The sequence below is a fragment of the Anabrus simplex genome, chromosome 1 (genome assembly GCF_040414725.1).
Source record: "Anabrus simplex isolate iqAnaSimp1 chromosome 1, ASM4041472v1, whole genome shotgun sequence".
Classification (NCBI taxonomy): Eukaryota; Metazoa; Arthropoda; class Insecta; order Orthoptera; family Tettigoniidae; genus Anabrus; species Anabrus simplex.
In genome coordinates, this window is record NC_090265.1 from 996,012,115 (window position 1) to 996,027,661 (window position 15,547).

At 38.0% G+C, this 15,547-nt stretch overlaps 1 protein-coding gene across 1 annotated transcript in view; it reads right to left on the reverse strand.

The window, feature by feature from the left end:
- Positions 1–11,129: 11,129 nt before the first annotated feature.
- Positions 11,130–15,547, reverse strand: part of LOC136857711 (cilia- and flagella-associated protein 58) — a 261,063-nt gene continuing 256,645 nt past the window's right edge. Inside the window, exon 19 of the mRNA XM_068225146.1 lies at positions 11,130–14,042. Coding sequence (XP_068081247.1) covers positions 13,935–14,042 — 108 coding nt within the window. The 3' untranslated portion in view covers positions 11,130–13,934. The remainder of the gene's footprint in view (positions 14,043–15,547) is intronic.

Sequence of the window (15,547 nt, forward strand, 5' to 3'; positions counted from 1 at the left end):
ATATCGTGCTAATGTAACAATGGATTTTCTTGCCAGATCAGGGTTGACTGTGCTTGATCACCCTCCATACAGTCCTGATCTTGCCCCATGTGACTTCGCACTCTTCCTAGAAGTGAAGATGAAGCTGAAAGGGCAGCGTTTTGCATCCGACGAGGAGCTTCTGGCAGCTTGGGATCAAGAGTGTGAAAATGTAATGGAAGAAAAGTGGAAGAGTTGGTTCAGTGACTGGTTTCGACGTATGGAGAAGTGTATTGAGTGTGGTGGAAATTATTTTGAAAAAGTCTAAAGCATTCACTCACATTGAAAAACTTTCCTAGTGTCCTTTGTACAATTCGGGACTACAAGACAATAATCAAACTACTCTGCAAAGAAGACATAGAATAATTCACCCATAACTGCTGCCAAAATAACCAATGCCTCAATCCGCACCTGTGACCCAGGTCCTGACCAAATCTCATACCGCCATATCCATCAAGCACCAATTAAACTCCTCATGCTCCTAGCATCCCTGTATAATTCATCCTAACCCCAGGCTTCTATCCCTCCTCCTGGAAAAGATCCACAATTCTCCTGTTCCCCAAACCTGGAAAAGACCTCTTCGACCTAGTTTCATATCGCATCATCTGCCTCATCACAACAGTTGCCAAAATCCTGGAAAAACCCCTCATCCATTGAATACACCTTTCCCTGCAATCACTCCACCTTCTACCCTCATCCCAATGTGGTTTCTGTCCTGGTCTCTCCACCTCTCACCAGCTTCTCCGCCTAATCCAATCAATATCCAATAACTTCAACCTAGCCTGTCTGTCCCTTCTGATCACCTTCGATTTTAACCTGGCTTTCAATTCTGTATGACATCCCGCCCTAATTTTCAAGCTCCACTTCTTTACATTCCCTGTCTCCTAAATCCAGTTCTTCACTGCCTATCTCACCAACCGTATCACCTGTATATCACTCAACAGCCTGCTCTACCCGCCCTTACCCACGACAGTAGAAGTACCCCAACGTTCGTCCCTATCCCCACTGCTATTTATCCTTTTCGTCCCTGACATCCTCAACCACCACCCATCCAAATCTTACAATTTGCCAATTTGTTGATGCTCTGCATACACAGGGCCGGGGTGAAGATGGCAGTGTCATCGGCAATTGCTGTTCACCATAGGCTCAACTCACCATTAACCTTATCATCTCAATATGCCATGGTTAAAGAAAACTAAAAAATGTCATATGGTGTTAAGTGTAACCCTATATAATAAATTAGATCAAGAATTCCATCAGCTCCCATTTAACATTTTCAAACAACATCTTTATAAATAGTTGTTGGTAAAGCCACAGTACTCCATTGCTGAGTGCATTGAAGAGGACTGGTCTACACTAACTTCGAGTGTTAATTCCTAGGTTTCTATATCTTCAGAATCGGCATGGTCTTCCACTGTATTTGCTTAAATATAATGTACATATATCTAGTTATTTAAATACGTTACGATATGTATAACTGGATTCATGGACGATATCTTTTAACTTTCTTTTGTTGTTGTTATGATTTCGTTCGAATGGCCACTACGCATTGAACTGGATGAGAGTCCTCTGACAGATGTTACCAGAATTCAAAGCCGAGATGGACCGACTGAAAGCGTGGATGGACAACAGCATCACTGCACCGCCGATGGATTTTTTTCTTCATTATTATAATTAATTTGTTGTTACTTGCATATCTACCAATTTACAGTACTTGAATATATTTGTGTAGTTTTTGCAGAGCATAAATTTATATTGATAGAGAAGTTTATTCATTGGCATGTAAGATATTTTGAGGTGTACATAGTTTTATCATTGTAGTAAGCTATATGGAGCATATCTGTAACGGTATATTTTAATGTATTATGACAAAGGCTATTGCACTTTTTGTTTAATGCCAAAGAAATGATTCAGTGATTCAATGACACTTGCAAGTGATTGTCGATGATGATAAACTGAACTTTAATGTAACAAGGTTATCAATACATACCAGGCAAAATGGAAACACAAATAACACAACTAGGTACTGGAACTATAAAACTGATACAGTAAGTACTAACTTTCTACACAAAGTATTTTAAACAGAGTCTGATTTGGTAAGTCTATTATAGAAACATGATAATGGTTGATACATTACCCTGCAGATGGATGTTAAAAAAAACTGTTGACTTTTTGTGAATTTTTTATATTGCTTGCAAGCAATTATATCACATGCAGTCCCAAAATGTCTATAGTGTTACTATAGTTCAGGGTCTGATATTGAGTCTATAATACCAATAAGAACATCTAGAGGTTCACGAGCACTTGATAGATTCGACTTTGACCAGGGTGGTTATTGTTCTTTCTCCTTGTTTGAGGTGGTAGGAGACAGGACATCACGAGCAATCTCTCTTCGGTCTGGATCCGGTAGCCGGGATCTCCACCTACTTTATCTAACAACTTGTGAATGTCTTCTTCAGCAGGTCCTGTTCCACTGGCTGCTAATAGTGTCCGATGATAATCAATGGTCTCAAACCCTCAAATATTATACTCTATATCTGTGTCAAAAAGAAGCTTATTCCAGCAGTTAATAAGCATAGAAGTTGTAACTTCATTCTAAGCAGTAGCCGCAGACTTGATTTTGTAGTTACAGATGTTCTGCAATGTTCTTTACCCTTGTATGTCTTCTTCTTTGTCCGGAGGTTCCCCCAGTGTTATCATCACTTCACTGAAAAACTTCCTCTTAGATTATCCCTTGCAAGTCAAATTAACAACCTGATACATTGGTTGGATAAGTGAGATGGTCAGGCACTAAATTTTTTCATCAGACATTATCTTAGTTGCATGTGATGGAGTGTTGTCTACAAGCAAAACAGTCTTGTCATGCCATCTTTAAAACCTCTAATTAGAATCATTGCACTTTGTTGTATATTCTGCACAGGTGCAGGATTCACTTGTTGGCTTATCTTCTTCCATTTTACTTGATTCAAGATGTTGTAGGGCTGACATTCATCGCATGCATGTCTTTAGTGAGACAGTCAAGCCACCACTTTTTAGGCTGACCATGCTGCCATCATCCATTAGGTGATGTGCTATGCTGTGTTCACACTGAAGTCTCGCTGCTTCTGATAACATGGTCATACCAATGTAGTCTCCTCTCATTCATCTTGTTAGTAACAGGTGTTATTCCCATCGACTTCGGTATGTCTTCATTCCTCCCACAATATATTATAAGATAATAATTATTTAAGTAATTATGCAATTAAATATATATTCTATATTATAAACTTCTTTGATTAGAAAATAGTCTCGGTTTTATAGTAGCACAATATGTCTTTACCTTTACTCACTGCTCCTATAAATCATCCTCATCATCATCATCATCATCCGCACTCTCAGTGTCGTCATCCTAATCCTCTTCGTCCGCAGCGCGCAAGGTTTGAGTTCCACTGAAAACTGTCGGTTCCCGTAACAACTTCAAATGGCAAAGGCTCTTTCTTCTTATGCAAGAAAGGGTCAGAACTTAACAGAAGCCTGTTAAACACATCTTGGATGTTGTATTCTCGAGACAATTTTCTTGCATGACCCTCGCTGTATCGCCTAATATGCTTATGTCTTGCCTCCTGCATTTCTTCACTCAGCAGGATGGCCGATTCAATTATACTTCCTCCATTTATAAGGATCTTATTCAAGGTAGATGGAAGGAAATACCACGGATATAACTTATAATACAGACATTTCATGTTTGCAGTAAAGTTATCTCTGGATTATTTCTTCACTAATTCTGGTAATTTTAACTGATTTGACTGGATCACAAAAGAATCTTCCAGCAGTATTCCCGTCACTGGAATTTCCTACTCCTCCACATTTAGCCTGATCAACGATTAGACCCATTTCAGAGTGAAATCGTGCTGCTATCTGCTGCTACTTTACGTCATTGTTTTCAGGTTTTCTAATCTGCCATGCTTTTACATCAAGTCGGTAGCAATATGCAGAAGGCATTCAAAAAGATCTAATGTATTCATGCAGGGGGGAAAGACCAAATGCAAAATGGCTGACATAATCACTTTTTGATCTTAACTGAATATCGTTCATGGTTTTAGGTGTAGCTCCACAAACATAACATTTTTGTGCTGGCATTTCACTCAAAGATTTGCAGACTTTACCATCAACCATAGTCAGGACAAAGTCAGTAATTACATCAAAATTCATGTCATCAGCAACAATTTAGTGGGAACCAAAGACCTTATTTGTTTTTCAATACAATGAACTTATCTCTTACACGTATCTAATGTCTCCTTTTCATACAGGATCTTGATTGGACGACAAAATCTTGAAGAGGAAGAACGAGGATTTTGCCATAGGACCCTATCACTTTTGTCCCAATTTGAAATGGAATGTAACTGCAAAGGCACCAAAGAAATAACAAATATATCAGAGTCATTTAACTCTGTATTTTCCAACTGGAATTTTTGTTTGTAAACACTTTGATTACTACTGCCATCACAGCCCCACTTGAACACTGCTTTTACCATATCAATGTCTTTAATACATTGTTTATAACATCAGCTTGCACACTTACAAGTCGATGGTCTACAAGAGCCTGCAATGTTACTTTGACAGAGATCTCTGTCACTTTGAGAGCTGCCTTTGGAGGGTAGCACTTAAACTTTTTTTCTCTCACAACACTATAGGTTGGTTAAATGTCACTGTTCCTTGCTTTTGCTCCAACTCGTATCATTATCTATTGTAAATTCTAAAGCTTCTTCCATGCTATAACGCATGGGAGGCACTGATGGTGAATTGAAAGCTCTCTTACAGTATACCTCGTAGTCCTTTGAGGTGATGACTCCTCAATATCCATAAGAATCCCTGCAGCCTCCCATTTACCAGTGGACCTAAGTGATATAGGCTGGATATGTCTGTGTTTTGTTTTATCTCCACCTTCAGTAAAAGGCTTCCTTGTTCTTTCCATTCTTGAAGGATAAGGTTTCTCCATTGCAAGTCCCTCATCTTTATTAAATAATTGTACTTCTCCATCTATCCATGCACTGCATTTGGTAAGAAAACTATCTTTCTTTCTACAGCACTGCTTCCATTTTATACCAACATTACACTCAAATGCACTTAGATTTTTAATAGTCCTTAAAATGCCCTTAGAAGAGTTATCCAGGACATATTTGTGAACTACAAAATCATATAATGTTTCAATAGAAGCCTTAATACACACCACCTCCTTGAAGAGTTCCCGTCTTTTCACAGAACACTGACGCGCCTGCAGAGTTAGTTCTGTAAACATTGTTATATTTGTCAAAAAGGTGCAAATATGCACAACATTTTAAAGATGGAAAATAAAGAAGACACTATAGGCTATATGTTTTAATCATGCATAGGGCTGAAATCTTACAAGATTCTTTTATAAGTCTACAGGAATTTAATGAATTTGAAAGTGAATATTACTTTTTGATTGGTCACAATTGACTCTGTATAATGCAACAAATATAATTCCAATACTTATTATAGACATTAAAAATATAAGTGCTTACCCATTGTGCCAACGGCCGTACCCGCGTTGAAACACCGGATCCCGTGAGATCTCCGAAGTTAAGCAACATTGGGCGTGGTCAAGATTTGGATGGGTTGCCATGCCCTGTTGGTGGGGGTAAGGGAATGGAGAAGCAGAAAGGAACTGGCCACCTTACCGTATGTAAACTCCGGCTCAGGCACACCTTTGCGGAGGTTCGGACCTGCCTTCAGGCAGAATACACCCTTACCTTACCCATATTGTGACAACCTAATACCAAAATTAAACTGATATGTTTCTTCTTCACAGTGTTACTACAAAGGGAGTTCTTTGTCAACTAGCGCATCAGGAGGCACGCTATCAAAAGCAGCTGACGAATCACAACTTCAGTGTTTATTTTATCTTGATTTATGACAATGAGAATCAAAACAAACTCAGGCTAGTGTAGTTCAGACAGTGGTAGATGAAATGCATAGAGTAAAATATTGTTTCAATTACCTTCACAAAATGACTTTTGTCCAGCTAGATATGATTCCTGGTCCATTGTGCAATGTTCTGATCTATAGGGCAACAGGGCAAACAACATATGGTAGATCTGACCCTTAAATGTCACTGGGATCTTGCAGACACAAAACACTCCACTCCTGTGACTTGTCTCCCTTTAAGCCAAGCCACACTGACATGCACACGGGCATCTGGTAAGGAGTTACAATCACTTTGGATAATTACGCCAAGGTACCTGAATATCATAAACTTATTCAGGTATTTCCCACTGATGCTAAATCCTTAGTTTGAGGGCCACATTCCATATATTCCATTTTAACTAGATTTAGCCTCATCCCATACTCTTCCAACTGATGCCACTCCTATACTCAGTGTTCCAGTTCTTGCAGGGTCTCTTTGATAAGAAAAAGATCATTTGTGAACAGGAGTGACCATGGATATGGATCCTGGGTGCTAACAGTGACTGAGCGCATAAGAAGAAGAAGAAACAAGTGCGGCAATAATGGTGAGCCCTGATGTATGCCAACAATGACTGGGAATGGTTTGCGCAATCCAGCCAGGCATCTCGCAATGCTACAGGTGTTAAGAGTAGAGGAGCTGAATCTGTTGAACTTCAGCTTCAGCTTCAGGGATGCCATGAGAGCAAAGAGAGTGCCAGAGAAGATCATGTGGCGTTCTGTCGAAGGCCCTTTCAAGATTGAGAAATGCCATGTGAATTAGCCTATTCTCCTCACAGTGTCACTGCAGAAGTAAGCAGACTGTGTAAACAGCTATCTGTTGTGTGCTAAGTACCAACTGATGAGCCCAACTTAGCACACGGGGGAGAAACGCTGGCAACCAGGAATGAGTAAGCTGGAAAATTTATAATGTCCAATAACAGACCATTTATATTGGTATTATAAATTTACTCATTCGGGACAAATATTTCAGGTTCCCTATGGGAATCAACATCTATATGAACCCAGAATGGCTGGGACTAATGGAGGTGATTTGTTGTCAAGCATCAATCACACGTCTAATAATCCTCATTGCAGGTCACAGCAAATGAATGGGATGGTAGTTCATACACTCCGTGACTTGATCCTTGCCCTTCCATTGGTTCTGTGATAATAGCTATCCACTCTTGATGGGTTATGTGGTCAGTGATGATCTTATTGAAGGAAGAATTCTGTTAACACACTGATGCCTTTATAACTAAACTGCTTCCATGCTTCCACTGAGATATTGCCAGGCCTAGCATCTCTACTGCTCCCCATCTTTTGAATAGCTTGTTCCACTTCAGTGGGAGTGGTTGGTGAAACAAGAGCGAAGACAGGATTGGTGCTTATTATCAGTGAGTGCAGTAATTTTTCATTGTACATTGTTTGGAAACACTCCCTCCAGCGTTGGAGAATGTTCAGCAACTCACAAAGACTTTAATGGTTGCCTTCTCTTAAGTTTGTAACCCATTCAATATTTTAGATAGGAAAGTGTTGGGGATTTGCTAGCTCATAGATTCAGTTGGCTTCCTCTGGCGGTCCAAGTTGAGCATGTACAGGTAGTTCAGCATAGTGTTGGGTCTTTGCTATTGCCACTGTCCATTTTGCTAGTGATTTCAGCCTATGGCACTCTTGCCTGTCAGAATCTGCTTGTGAAGCATGCCACTTCTTAAATGCTGCTCTCTTCAACCTTGAAACCTCTGACCTCTTGAACTTCCTCACTCTACTACCATACTTCCTAATTAAATGAATGGCATCCAGGCTTAGTCACCCCTAAATTTTCTCTGGCCACATCCTGAACTGATGTAGTTACACTAGTCCTAAGGGCTTCAATAGACTGTTCATCAATGGCAGAAGTATGGAACGTGAGAGTAGTAACCAAATGAGTTTCTATTTCTGCAATCGCCACCACTTGATCTTCTCTGGACCAGTCAGAAAGACACAAGGACAATGATTGATGTTAAGTCGCAGATCAAGTATCAGTAGTCAATATTGTGAGGAAATAACTTCTGAAGGAATCACCTTGGTATCCATGAACAACCCAAGGTCATGTCTTCGAAGAAGTCAATAGTCTATCTGGATTGATCGCTGCCCACCACTGATATACGTGACAACATGAGATAAAAATTTCTTGAAAAATGTGTTAGCGACAAATACAGTAACTGGCAAAATTAATAGATCAGTTGAATTTTCAAAAGAAAATGCACGTTAATTTGTGAAACATCATTTTATTATTTACATTGATTATTTTCATGAAAAAATTATCTAAGTAACTAAGGGTAGCAATAACAAGCAGATAACATTAACTAAGGGTAGCAATAACAGACAGATAACATTACTTGGATCATTTTTTCATTAAGATAATCAAAGTAAATAATAAAACAAATGTTTCACAATTTGACATAATTTTTTTTCCTTGGAAAATTCAAGTGATCCATTAATTTTGCCTGTCAGTGTATGTCACTGACCTCAGCACAGCTCATACTCCAAAGCCCTGACCAACCACCATGGCACTGCTTGCATCCATTCCGTTTGGAACCAGCATGACCATTGAGATCTTCACCAAGAAGCAGGTACTCTTCTGGGAAAACTGGTTGTAGATGGGCACTGAAATCTGATTTGGCAAGCTATTCCAATACTCTTCCTTTGCCTTAGTACATACAACCCGGGGCGAATAACATGAAATCACTTGCATCATCACAGACTATATGTTAATCCCTACTGACATGAGATGCTCAGAAATATGACTAATATCAATGATCAACTTTTGGCTAACTATGACTGCCATGACATTTTGGGTATTCATCCAACAGTACAGCTTGTACTCATAGATATCTTTGGCCTTTGAGTCCTTACATTTTGTTTTCTGGATGCATGCGATATTAACGCATCTTTTTTTTTTTTAAATTGATCAACTCGCATGTTTGCACAGTAAGGGTGTCGATGTTGATGGTAGCCAGTCGTAGCTGTTAGACTCACTTCTTTAGGCTGGTGTGTCCTTGAGAAGCTAGCCCTTGCCTACTTCTCACACCACCCGGCCAAAACAATGCGTCGCTCTTACTAGGGATGCCATAGCATTGATCCAAAATTAATTTGGCAAGCTCATAATTACTATCCGAATGGTCTGAAGCCAGCTTGTTGCTTCATCTGCTGCTAGCATTTTAGTTTACTGTGTTAGACAGAAAGAGGTGTGTTGATATATTGATCTATTGTCTGAGGATATTCTATTTGTATACATGATGAGTGTGATTTATATCTCTATCAGGAAATAAGGATACAATCGCCTCTTATGACAAGCGAGGAAATTCTACATCTCATAGGCTATATGTACGGAACCAATATGAAACTCATTGTACATAATCTTATAGGCTAACCCATTCCCTCCCACACAGAAGATACCTAAAATAGATACAGAAGACTAGAGAGGAAAGTAAAAATCTGTGATGCTGTACTAATAGAGGAAACTTATGAACACTGAGGAAATTATAGGCATATTTTTCAAAAAACATCCTACTTTGCTTGCTGGAAGGAAACCCAGATGATGATGATGATGATGATGATGATGATAATCAGCCAAAAGATGCTCAGGACATTGTAAATCATCATACGATCAGTGAAATATGAAATTCTGCCTCTAGAAAATAGTTATCTATAGAACATGATTCAAATTGTTGTTACAGCTGATTTTAAATAAGAATAATTACAGTATAATAATTATAGAAATAATAATAATAATAATATACAGTAGAATTCCATTAGTCCGGCATCCAATGGTCCGGAACGTCCGATGGTCCGGCACCATTCCAGGATTTTTTAAAGTTACTTTTCTTTTACGTTTGTGACAGTTAAAGCGCACCGCGCGGTTCGAAACCACCCGGAAGTGTCCACTACGTGTTTGCTATTGTTAGACAAAAACGGCATTGTTGGCTGTCACCACACACAGGTTCAGTTCATTGTTTTGGTTGTGAGTTCTTTTCACTACAGTACTTTTTCTTGTGATCTAGGATCCGTAATACAGTAGTGTAGTAGTGTAGTGAACATACATATCAAAGTGCCCTGTGGACTATCGGATTTCTACTGTATTCGAGATTTTTTTAAGTCACACTAAAATATTGTAGAGTACATGTGTGTAAACCGAATGTGTTCGATGAAAATTTGGTGCTGCCCTAATTTTGAGCTAAAGTTATTAAAGTAATGATTCTGCTGATCAACATTTTACTGCAAAACACCGTGTTACAGCTGTTTTCGCTGTACACCTTAACCTATATCGTAGTAAGAGGTACCGCCCGACAGTCCGGCATTTTCGGTAATCTGGCACCGGGCTGGTCCCGAACGTGCTGGACTATCGGACTTCTACTGTAATAATTATCTTAAAATGCAGATCAAGTACCAGTAGTCAATAACTGTGAGGCAATAACTTCAGATGGAATCATCATCATCATCATCATATTATTATTTACTGTTCGCTAATCCTTAACAAAGTTTAGTTCAGATACCAGTACTGTTCGCTAATCCTTAACAAAGTTCAGTTCAGATACCATATCTCTTTATAATTTTCTCTCTTAGTAGTATTGAAAATCCACAGCCTGTTTCCAGTCATTCGACCGTGTCTGGAATGGAATGAATGAAGCCCCCATCTAGCAGCAAGGATAGGAATTGTGCCAGCTGCTGAAGCCTGTCGCACTCCTCTGAGGCAATGATTAATGGCTGAGTGTTGCTGGAATGAAGGGCGACAGGGAAAACCGGAGTACCCAGGGAAAGACCTGTCCCCCCTCCCCTTTGTCCAGCACAAATCTCACATGGAAGGACTGGGATTTGAACCACAGAACTCAGCGGTGAGAGGCCGACACACTGCTGCCTGAGCCATGGAGGCTCTTCTCTTAGTAGTATTATAGAGTTAATTCATGTGAACAACATTTGGTTTACTTGGTTCAAGTTTCTTAATTCTGCACAATAAATCTTAACATTTCAAATCAGAGGTAGGAAAAAAGCAGGATTTTTTTTGTCTTGGAGAATTGGTTTTTGAAATCCTATGAAAATAACAAATGTGAACTTACAAAAGTTTCAAATGATTTATATGTTTATTCAATAATTATACAAAATTGACTAACAGTAAATAGGCTACTTTCATAATTTTGGTATCATTAATATTTCTATCCTCTGGTTAGGTTTGTTTACTTACATATACACATAAAACAAACATTTATTATAAACAATATTTAGAAATCTCATATGTTTAAATTTGTTATAAACCAAGACATCAAATTACATAACATGTTACATAAATCTAACAGTTCCATAAACAATTAAAAAGAAACACATTTTTACGAGAAAATGGCATTCTCACAGATGTCCAATTTCAGGTTAACTTTATTGGGGATGTACAGTCTTCTAAAAATGTTGATATCATTCACTGAAAACAGATTTAATTGTGTGTTGTTAAATACATACCATAAAAATAAAAATATGAGAAAATAGATGAAAGATCATGGCCATGAATGTCATGAAAGGGAACCCCCCAACACACACACACATGCTGATCATGGAAGGAAGATGACACCTGATGTGCATTTCAACTGAATATTAAACCCCTTCACCGCTAAGCTTAACTGAACTGGAGTAATGGAAACCATATCCTTGCTAACTCGGGTATACTCAAATTAAGTAAGTGTATAGTATGTCTAAAAAGAAAATCTTGAAATATATTACAAAGTTAAGTATTTTATTAACATTACAAATTCATACCTAACTTAATTTTTAAGGGGTCCAGTACAAATGAATGAGTAAATTACTGTGCTGTGTAAAGCTGAAAATATACCATTTTTGGCCGAGCGAGTTGGCAATATGGTTAGGGTCATGCAGCTGTGAGCTTGCATCCAGAAGATAGTGGGTTCGAACCCCACTGTCGGCAGCCCTGAAGATGGTCTTCCATGGATTACCATTTTCACACCAGGCAAATGCTGAGGCTGTAACTTAATTAAGACCACGGCCTCTACCTTCCCACTCCTAGGCCTTTCCTAAACCATCGTCGCCATAAGACCTATCTGTGTCAGTGCAACGTAAAGCCAATTGTAAAAAAAAGCATTGTCGCATCTCACAATGATGAAGGAGATTAAGGGAAGCATTACTGTTACTATTATTACAAGGTACAATTCGACTTCTGTTTTGCTTGCAGAGAACTTGAGAGCTATCGTCCCTGACCCGCAAGAGACACAGAATTTACTGTTACCACTCAAGCTGATTTATCATCAAGTGATTGGGTGGTGGACAAGGTTTATAGTCCTTCGCCTGAAGACAGTCAATTGGAAGTTGAAAATATGCAACCAGAGGTTACCACAGCAAGAAAGAGTATTTCAGAAGATAAAAATATGCAAGTTGAAGACACCCCAGCATGAAAGAAAAGAGAGGATTGATCAATCGATCGATCGATCGATCAATCAATCAGCATTTAGGACTATCGCCCAGGTGGCAGATTCCCTATCAATTGTTTACCTTGGAAATAATAATATAATATCAAGGGTAGGAAATTTATTGTTTTCTCAACACCATTTACGAAGTAGATTAAAGTGGTACAGAAGAAACTGGTTAAGACATCCATCTCTAGCATGTTTTCCTGGTTATTTGCCATTTTTCCAAAGTTCCAATCTATGTTATTAAATACACACTAAAGAAACCTGGATAGTGCATTTACGTCACTCTTTAGTACGTTCATAACTTGTGCCATAAGAACATAAATTAGTGTTCAAGGCCATGTTGCGTGCGTGACACGCCAGCGACAACTGGCCTGAGTAAGGATTTGGTAGAGAACTTAATTTCATGGTCCTGGACTGTGTAGCTCGGTACTATGTTAGCCCACACATATAGGGAGCATCAGTCCCAAGCCAGCCTTTACTGTGGTTGTTTGGATCGTGCAACAATAGCTCAGCTGACGTGTTGGTGCTTAATTTTATGCTTGTAAGTGAATTGTGTAACAACTTATTAAATTAGGCCTACCTTATTTATGCATAGTGTTCTGCAGGACATTCAGTTATAGAGAAGAACAAAGCTAGACAGTTTGCAAATTATGAAAAAATGGAAGTTTATGGAGAAAGTGGATGCTAATCCACACATGAAATGTGTACAAATTGCCCAAATGTTGAACATTCCTATGATGACTACACACTTGAAAGCAACCAAAAGAAGATTGAGGTTGGTTGTCTTGCAGGAGGATGCAGCCAAATGAAACATCTTCGTAAAAGCCAGTTTCCAGATTTAGAAGATGTTTTGGTGAAATGGTTTAAACAAGTTCTGGCTTTGACTGTTCCTATTGATGGAATGTTGATTTGAGCCAAGGCATTACATTTATCTGCCAAAAGAGGATTATGTAACTTCAAGGCATCTAATGGATGACTTGAAGGTTTAAAAAGAAATCTGTAATTGGGGAGGTTGCTGGTGGCAATATTGATTCTGTTCAGACTTTGAGAGATATGATACTACTGGAAATCTTAAAGGACTATAGCCCTGATGATATTTTTAATGGAGATGAAGCAAGGCAATTTTATCAGCTTCTTCCTGATAATACATACGCGTTCAAGGGTGAGAAATGCCATGGAGGTAAACTAGTAAAGAAAGACTAACAGTAGTATTATGCTGCAACATAAACTGTAAGGAGAAATTTATATCCCTCATAATAGGAAAGTGGAAGAATCCGCTCAGTTTTAAGAATGTACATTCCCTTCCATGCCAGTACATAGCAAATACCAATGCTTGAATGACGTCATTAATTTTTTAGAACTACTTGTGATTACTTGATGCCAGAATAAGAGTGCATCAGAGGAGAATCGTGTTGTTCATTGACAGATGTGCTGCGTACCCAACTGATATATCTTATTTGAAAATGTACATGTAATATCTCTTCCCGCAAACTGTACAAGCCATCTCCAACCACTGGACTAGGGTATCGTCTGGTACATGAAGTAGAAATATAGAAAGATGCTCGTGTAGAAGAACTGCTTCACGTAAAATGGATGCCATGCATTTCTTAAAATGTGCTTGGGAATCTGTAAATGAGACCAAAATATTCTGCATAGTGACTTCGTTCACTCAGCCACTGATGACATTTCAATGGAAATAATAGTAAGCACTGATCATATGGATGAAGATTGTAGCCAGTCTGTAACAAATGAAGAAGAGGCAAATTTTGCCATATATGTTAAATGTGATGACAGTATTGCCACTTGTGAAGTACAGATGGTAGACAAAATTCATGAACAGCTGATGATTGATAAAAATATTAAAGCAAGAACCCAAGGATGAAAATTAAACTGGTGGAACCTGCACAACAGTACCAATGTATTCAGCAGCAGCAGAAGCTATGGAGAGAGTGCGATGTTATGTGTCAAGTTTTGTCATGGATGACAGCGTAATGAGTTACGTTACCAGGTCGATACTCTTGTACGTAATTTGGGACGAAAGAAGAAGCAGTCTACTTTAGACATGTTTCTTACAAGCAAGTGATGGTGTGCAAGTTACTATGTGTATTTTTTAACATGAGTTTCTTTATTCTTAATCAAATTCTTGACAGTTTTTTGTATCTTTTATTTTTATGTAAATAATGACGTGCATAGTTCATGTTTAAAACAGTTCTTCCTTGATCTTTTACTATGTAGGAGATTTTAAAATGTATTGTTTCTTTATAAGTTTTATTATTTATTTATTTACATACGTAGTTTACGCCCACATTGGAGCACTTAAATCAAACCCAAATATATTTATGTTAACAAAGAATTAACTGAAGATTTAGCTTGCATCATCTTCTTCCTTTCCCAAAACCTCTTCATTCTGGCTGACCTGGCTGCCCTTTCTTTATCAGATATGACATATTGTTTGTGTTGTACAGTTTTTAATAACAATCTTATTTGTTTGTTCTTGAGAATCCTTTTTTCTTCTCTATTTTCAATTTGCTTCATTGTAATATTCAGCTCTTCTAGATCATTCTGAACTTCTTTAAACCAATTATTTTTTGTTTTACTTTTCCAAAAGTAATTAAATAGTTGTTTTATTATCCTGTTATCATTTAATCTAGAAAGATGACAGAAAAAGGCAATTCTTCTTTTTCTCATCGTATCTATTATAGATTCACTTTCCCTATAAACCACTGTATTAGGCAATAATCTCCATTGTCCATCCACCTGATGTTTTTTATTAATGATTGTTCTGAGTATCCTACTGTCAACCTTTTGCAGTGTATCAGTTGTTGCTTTGGTGTTCAATTTAAATAGTGTTTCACAAGCATAAGTCACTTCAGGTTTAATGACGGAACAGTAATGTTGAAGTTTAGCATTTATTGAAAGAGATTTTTTTCTTGTACGTTGGCCATGTAATTTGTTGTGCTTTTTTTTAACTTAAATGTTCTGCTTTCTATTGATGATTTTTCATTGGTTTATTAATTATAATTGTAAACACATTTTTTTTTTACTTTTATTATAATTATTTTTATGTTCAAACCTAACTTTTAATTTATAAGTGTAATGATTTTTTCATTTTTAGCACGTTTCCTCTTGAT